Source organism: Lactuca virosa, chromosome 8 (assembly GCF_052849685.1).
Source record: "Lactuca virosa cultivar CGN04683 chromosome 8, Lactuca_virosa_CGN04683_v6, whole genome shotgun sequence".
Classification (NCBI taxonomy): domain Eukaryota; kingdom Viridiplantae; phylum Streptophyta; class Magnoliopsida; order Asterales; family Asteraceae; genus Lactuca; species Lactuca virosa.
Window position 1 is genome coordinate 328,145,214 of NC_136433.1, and position 7,635 is coordinate 328,152,848.

Sequence of the window (7,635 nt, forward strand, 5' to 3'; positions counted from 1 at the left end):
TGCCATATCGGGTCTTGTTTGCAAGAGATATCTAAGACATCCCACCACCTTTCGATATTGTGTCGGGTCGATCTCGGGTTCATCTTCGGCATTTGACAATTTAATTCCCGGTTCCATTGGAATGTTGGTCGGATTGCAATCATGTAAACCGGCTTCTTTTAGAATGCATTGACCATACGCTTCTTGCTTTATAGTAATCCCCGATTCATCTTGCTTAACTTCAATCCTAAGGTAATAAGTCAATCTTCCAAGATCCGACATCTCAAAGTTCTTGGACATCTCCAATTTGAACCTCTTGATCATGCTCAAATTTGTACATGTGACAAATAAATCATCAAAATAAATTGCTAAAATTAGCAAGTTAGATCCTTCACTTTTCCGGTACACCTATGATTCTTTCATGCACTTTTGAAATTTCATACTCTTTAAAATCCCATCAAGCTTTGTGTTCCATGCTCGAGGTGCTTGTCTTAGACCATATAGTGCTTTCGTAAGACGATATACTTTATGCTCGTTGCCTTTCTTTATATAGCCTTCCGGTTGTGATACGTAAACGGTTTCCTTCAAATCTCCTTGTAAGAATGTCGTGTTAACATCTAAGTGGTGAAGCTCCCACCCATGAGTAGCAGCTAAGGCTATAAGAAATCGGATGGTTTCGATTCGAGCAACCAGAGAAAATACTTCTTGAAAGTCAATATCGGGTTGTTGCACGTAACCTTTAGCAACCAACCTTGCCTTGTATTCATTAATGGTTCCATCTTCATTTTACTTCAATTTGAACACCCACTTGAGTCCAATTGGCCTCACCCCCATAGGCTTGTTCACGAGATTCCAAGTATTATTTTTGTTTATAGAATTGATTTCCGCATCCATGGCTTTGACTCACTCTCGTTCTCTCTTTGCTTCTTCAATCGATACTGGCTCATCATTGGTTGTTAGTAGAAGTTCTTCGAGATTATCAAGATCAAGCTCATAATCTTGAAATCGTCTTAAAGGTATTCTTGTTCTAGAGGGCCTTTGGATTGCAACTCCTTGTTGATCATTATTAACCGGATTTGGTTGTTCGTTATCTTGTACTTCCCCTTCGTCTCCAAACCCATGTTCTGATTCGATCAGTTCAATTGGATCATTGTTTACTTCGTTTCCTTGATTGGTTTCCGTCTCGCCGCCTGGTTAGTCTCATGGTATTATGAATGAGCCCGGTTATTCATTGTTGGTTCCTGCTTCTTTAATCCAATCTCACCCTTTGGTTTCATCAAAAATAACATCTCGACTCACGATTATTTTTTGTGTCACCGGGTTAAACAACCGATAAGCTTTCGTACACGGTTCGGAACCAACATGCACTAGTGGTCTTGATCTTGCATCCAACTTCTTTAGATTCACCGGTTCAACTTTTGCATGTGCTAGACACCCAAATATACGAACATTTTCTAAATTTGGTTTTCATTTATACAACTTTTCATATGGAGTTGTATCACCAAGGACTCTTGTGTAAACACGATTGCCACTTCTCCCCATAAATAATTTGGAACATGCATTACCTTCATTATACTTCGTGTCATGTCCATAAGTGTTCTGTTTCTTCGTTTCACAATTCCGTTTTGTTGTGGAGAGTATGGGGCGGTAAGGTGGCGTTTGACTCCGTTTTGATCAAAAAAAGAATTTAACTCGAGAGAAGTAAACTCACCTCCTCGACCACTACTAAACAGTTTCAAAGGCTTTCCAATTTCATTCTCCACCAAAGCTTTGAATTTTTTGAAGTGTATAAACGCCCCACTCTTTTATTTCATGAGATAAATCCACATAAATCATGAAAAATCATCAATTAGTGTGAAGACATATAGATTTTGACCCTTGGATGCCGACGTGATCGGACCGCATAAATAAACGTGAACCAATTCAAATGGTCGTTTTTCTTTGTATGTCGTCATAGTTGGGAATGACTTTCTTGTTTGCTTGCCTACTAAGCAAGACTCACACAATTGATTCTCATGATCAAATTTGGGTAACCCTTTGGCTAAACCCTTCTTGGAAATATTTTTCATTGACTCGAAATTGATGTGCCCAAGTCTTGCATGCCATCGCCACGTATCTTCACTTAGTCTCGAATGAAGGTAAATAGGAACTCCAATTTGTAGTTTTATTTTATAAAGGCGGTTTGGAGTTCCTTGTACTTTCATTAATAAGCAGTTATCGGCATCGTGCATGGTCAAGTAGTTATCTTTCATTCGAACATCACACCCAGCTTCGGTTGCTTGTCTGAGGCCAATAATATTGTTCTTGAGATCCGGTATGTAGTAAATCTCCGTGATTAGCCTTTGTTGACCCCTTTTTCCTTGGAAGAGTATAGAACCTTTTCCCTTGATTTCTACACACGAATTATCTCCGAATTTAACCCTCCCGGTTATATCTTTATCAAGCTTAAAGAAAAATGACCGGTTTCCCATCATGTGATTGCTTGCCCCGTTATCCAAATGTCACGCATCATTGTCTTGTGAGTCGTATCGAGACGGTATCACCTTCTCTTCATTTAAAAACATGGTCTCGTGTAAAAATACGGCCGCATCGGTATCGTTAAATTCGTTAAAATTACTTTCTTGTAATTTTCGAATTCGGTCCGGGCATTGAGACGCAAAGTATCCCGGTTTATCGCACCGGTAACAAATAATTTTTGACCTGTCTTTTTTATTCTTATTTTTCTGATTAGGGTCATAGTTGGAATTGGGCCTGCTGTTGGATTGGTGATTCTTGTTGTTAGGCCTTCCTCATTGGGCCTGTTTTGTTTTAGACCCACTTGAGCCTGATCCACTTGACCCATTCGACCCACAGGATCCGGATCCACTTGAACCATTAAATCCGTGTGCTTTGTTCCGAGTCGCACCAGACCCGTGAGCCTCCATCACCTTCCCATTTCTTCTCCAATACTGATTCGAAGCACCATGCTTGACGAACAGAGCTTGATCTTTCTCATCACCGTAAGATTCTTCTTCTCTGATCCTCTCTTCGTATGCCTTCATCCTGCCGACTACATCATCGAAATTGGTCTTATTTAGGTCGAGTATCTGTTCCAGTGATGCTACCATATGAATGAACTTTCATGGCAGCGACATAAGGAACTTCTTTACTAGTTTGGATTCGTCGATTACAGATCCTAATGTTGCCGATTTTGAAGAAATTCTAGACAAATTTCCAGAGAAACTGTCGATCGTCTATGATTCGTTCATCCTGAGCCGATCGAATTCGACACTTAGGGTTTGAAGACGGGCCTCCTTTACACGATCAACCCCAATGTGTCGAGCCTTGATTGCGTCCTAGAGCGCTTTTGCAGAATCCACATCACCGATCTGCATAATCAGGGATTCGGGGATTGCCTGATACAAAAGCCCCATTGCTAGGTAGTTTTTCTCTTCATTGTCTTCTGTTCCAGGGTCAATTACACTCCATGCCTTATGAATTCTTAACACAACCTTCATACGCAAGGACCAAACTGTGTAATTTGTGGAATTAAGCATGGGACATTGAACCGAGGTGGCTCCCATCTCCTTCTCCCTTACCGGAGCACCGCCTGAAGACCCTTCATCTCCTGCCATGTCGACCACCTTGTTCAATAAGTAAGTAAATCGATCTCAAAGCCCTATGTTCTTGGCTCTGATACCAATTCAAGTCCAAAAAGTATAACACAAACAATTAATCAAACTATCTCTTTGATTAAATGAGAAAATAACTCAAAACACAATTTGTGAATACAATCTCCCTTGCCCTACATGGCTAAACAAGATGTATTTATAGGTTCTAATCTACCGACTTGTAATTAGAATTGTATTTGGACTCTAAAACCATCTTGCTAAAGTCCCGTTATAACTTGGTCTCCAAGTCCTACTCGACTTAGGATTCCAAGATTAGTATCTAAGGGAAACTTCCTAAAAGTTTCTATATTGTGTATCAGTTTACCAAACTCTTAAATTATTGTTATTATTATTATTATTATGAAAATGTCATAAAAACGGTAAAATGTTGCTTTCTGATCCTTTTTTTTCGGTTCAACCGGTAACAAATTAGTTTGTAACTATTTCGTAAACTAATCAATAATATTGAGACTTTTTTTTGAAAAAACCAAAATATTGTGACTATTTCATAAACTGACCCAAAATATATATCAAAGACGTTTTTATTATTTTTACACCTTAAGAAACGTTTTCAAACTTCTTTTTTTATTTAAACGTATTATTAAATACATGTGTAAGAATATTTAAATAAAAAAACTTTAAAAATGTTTTTTATTCATGTAAAGGTAAGTTTTTTTTTATTTAAACGTATTATTAAATACATGTGTAAGAATATTTAAATAAAAAAAAACTTTAAAAATGTTTTTTATTCATGTAAAGGTAAGTTTTTTAATACATTTTTTAAACATTTATATACATGTAAAGATAAATCTTTGATGATATGCAAATTGTGTGGGCTTATGTGAAGGTGGTGATGAAGATTGATGCGAAGACACTCTTGACGTTAAGTGTTTTCAAGATTATCTACGTCTGTCCACCATATTTAAGCATGATCTGGTCTGTTCGTTGTACGTTTTTAGTCTACAAAAAGAGATGTTAGGAGTTGATCAATAGTGCGTCTTGTACCCGCATATGTTCTATCTAGGGTGTCAATTCTCAACCTAACTTGTAACCCGATACGCACTTGACACCAATGGCGATGTTAGGTTTGTATCGGGTTATAGGTTGGGTCGAGAATTTCCACCCTTAGATAAAACATATGTAGGTACAAGACACACTTTTGAACAACTCCTAACCCCTCTGTTTATAGAGTAGAAAGGTACAATGATAGACCAAACAATACTTAAGTATGATGGACAGCCAGAGATCAATCTTCAAAACACTTAACGTCAGGGGTGTCTTTGTATCAATCTTCATCACCATCTTCACATAAACCCATACAATATTCGTATCATCGAAAACTTATCTTTATATATATATGAAAACATTTAAAAATGTATAAAAACATTATCTTTACATGTATAAAACACGTTTTTAAAGTTCTTTTCTGATTTAAATATTTTATATATGTATTTAATAATGCATATAAATATGTTTAAATGAAAAAATAACTTTAAAAACATTTCTTAAGATGTAAAAATATATTAAAACATTTATCATATATATATATATATATATATATATATATATATATATATATATATATATATATATATATATATACTGTGACAGTTTACGAAATCATCAAAATATTTTGGCTTTTGCATAAAAGACCCAATATTTTGGGTCAATTTATGAAATAGTCAGCATGCAACCTTTTACTGTTTTTAGAATTTTTTTTTTAAAAATGACAAAATTGCAAGAATGGGTCTTGTGGTATGTCAAAACTAGCAAGTTTAGTCCAAAAAAGTTTGGGCTCACAAGGGTGGTCCAATAGTTTGGTTTTGTTGCGAGTTTGGTGAAGTGGCATAACAGTCGTTACCATGCTCCCGTTAATTTCCACATGCCCCCTCACGTGAGGGTATTTTAGTCCATTCATGTATTCTATTATTTTAGTAATATTTAGTTCATAAACAGACTACAACGTCTCTATTCTCGTCTCCAACAACAAGCCGTAACACTCACTCCCTTATGTGATTTCATTGTCTCCGACAATAATGGTGATGTGCTTCTGCAAAGAGTTGGCCATAATTTGAACATCATGGACATATTGCAACCCAGGGCGTCGATTTTGGGGATGTCCTGAGACGGTAAGTAAGTTTTAATTATCGATTTTTGACCTTGGTACCGATCATCTAATATTTTTTTCTTCTATTTTTCAAGAATTCAATATGTGGGTTTATTGGCTGGTATGAGGAACCCATGTTTGCTCATTCCAAAGCTATAATACCAGGGCTGCTTAGGAAAATCAATAAGCTGCAAAAAGTAGTGGAAGATATCAAAGAACAAGCAACTAAGCATGAAAGAGCAGTAGAGAAGATCAAAGAACAAGCAACTATGCTGAAGTATTACCTAGTTTATAGCTGGATCTTTTTTGCTGTTGTTTCGGTGTTCATGTTGTAAGTCCAAAAATGTTAGGGTTATCTTTTGTAGAAAGTTAGGGTTATATGCAAGGTAATGTAACTAGTTTGTTTTTTTTTTTGTCAAAAAATGGGAAATGTAACTGGTTTGGGTAGGTTTTTGCAAATGTAGATCTTTGTTGTAATGCAAATTAATGGTAATGAAAGGTTGGTATGTATTGACCAATTATGGATTTGTTCATGTACATAAACTTGTAAAGAAAAAATAGAATGCATCCATTTTGTAAACAACTAAACACAAAAGCATACTAAATACATAATAGTTATTACCATGTCGAAAATACATGTCACCTAGCTAACTGAAAACAAAACTACTTCAACAAAAGACATCCTAACATATAGGAGTCAACTAAAACACACCAACAAATACAAAGTTGTTCAAAAGGTGTATTTCATAACACATTAACATAGTCAAACCAAAATATAAAACCAAATTCAAACTAGTTCGGCCTATAGTCCATGAATTCCCACCGTGACTGTAAGGGTCGAATTGTTGTAATTAGTCGAAATATATTTTGTACTCTTCAAATGTTTTGTAATGTATTTTACTAGGGCGCTTTTATTCGAAGCTTTACAGTCAATGCCTTAGTATATTTTTTTGTACGCTTTCGGTTCCCTATAAATAGGGGTTATTTACTAGAGTTAGATAAGAGTTTTTACAGACCTGTCTATTTTCTCTGTAAACATTCGAAAGCGTAAATCAAGCTGAAACAAGATGATATTTACATCTGGTGTTCAATCTTGCATTCATACTTGAATTTGTACTCTGATTAATTCAATACTCGATTCATTGGTTCATCAATTGGTATCAGAGCAGGAATCATATCTCTGATCTGATTTTCACGCTGTTCAAAAGGTTTTTGAATCAACTGTTTGATTCAAAAGTTTCCGCACTTTTTGAAAGTGAAAAATTGTCTAGATCTTAGTCTGTGATTTGATTCTGCATTTGAATTGTTGAATCGAGTGTTATTCTCATCAATTCGATTTGATTCATCTAGTTTGTTTTCAAATTCTCAAATTTTTTCAAACTTCTCAAAATCAACTTCCGTACAACAATGGCGAGTTTCAATCTCAATTCGATGACCTCGTTTTCTCATCTATTAGGTTCATCAACCAAAATTTCAATGCTAATCCCTGAATACTATGATCAGTGGGTTGATCGTATGCAGGATTATCTGAATGGTCTGGATGAAGAATTATGGTCATGTATCACTGGAAATGTCAATGTTCCAGTGAATGTTCAACCAATTGGATCATCTTCTACAAATTCTGGAGTTGATAATCAATCTCATCGTCTGAAGAAACTGGAGAAGAGGTGTATGAGGGAACTGCGAGGTGCTTTACCTCCAGTTGTGTACAATTACGTTAGAAGTTGTACAACTGCAAAGGAGGTATGGAACAATCTGAAAGATAAGTTTCAAGGAAGTGAGAAAACAAAAATCAATTCAGTCAAACAGTGTTTGGTTGAACTGAAAGATTTCAAACAAAAAGAAGGAGAAACATATGAAGTTTACTATGATCGTCTGAACGAGTTAATCTATCGTTGC

The 7,635-nt window shown here is 35.9% G+C and overlaps 1 protein-coding gene and 1 long non-coding RNA gene across 5 annotated transcripts; one reads left to right on the forward strand and one right to left on the reverse strand.

The window, feature by feature from the left end:
• Positions 1–387: 387 nt before the first annotated feature.
• LOC145131779 (uncharacterized) lies at positions 388–2,450 on the reverse strand. Its single transcript, XM_079066435.1, has 4 exons — positions 1,899–2,450; positions 1,691–1,781; positions 887–1,169; positions 388–730 (listed from the first exon to the last, which is right to left on the reverse strand). The coding sequence occupies exons 1-4, from the start codon at positions 2,448–2,450 to the stop codon at positions 388–390; spliced, it is 1,269 nt and encodes a 422-aa protein (XP_078922561.1).
• Positions 2,451–2,883: 433 nt separating this feature from the next.
• Positions 2,884–6,254, forward strand: LOC145134441 (uncharacterized). Of its 4 annotated transcripts, none has more exons than XR_013719151.1 (3): positions 2,884–2,978; positions 3,057–3,614; positions 5,586–6,254. It is a non-coding gene; the product is annotated as an uncharacterized LOC145134441 (long non-coding RNA). The 4 variants fall into 4 exon arrangements; XR_013719149.1 differs by having other exon boundaries at positions 2,896–3,614; positions 5,586–5,758; positions 5,832–6,254; XR_013719150.1 differs by having other exon boundaries at positions 2,896–3,398; positions 3,484–3,614.
• Positions 6,255–7,635: the final 1,381 nt, after the last annotated feature.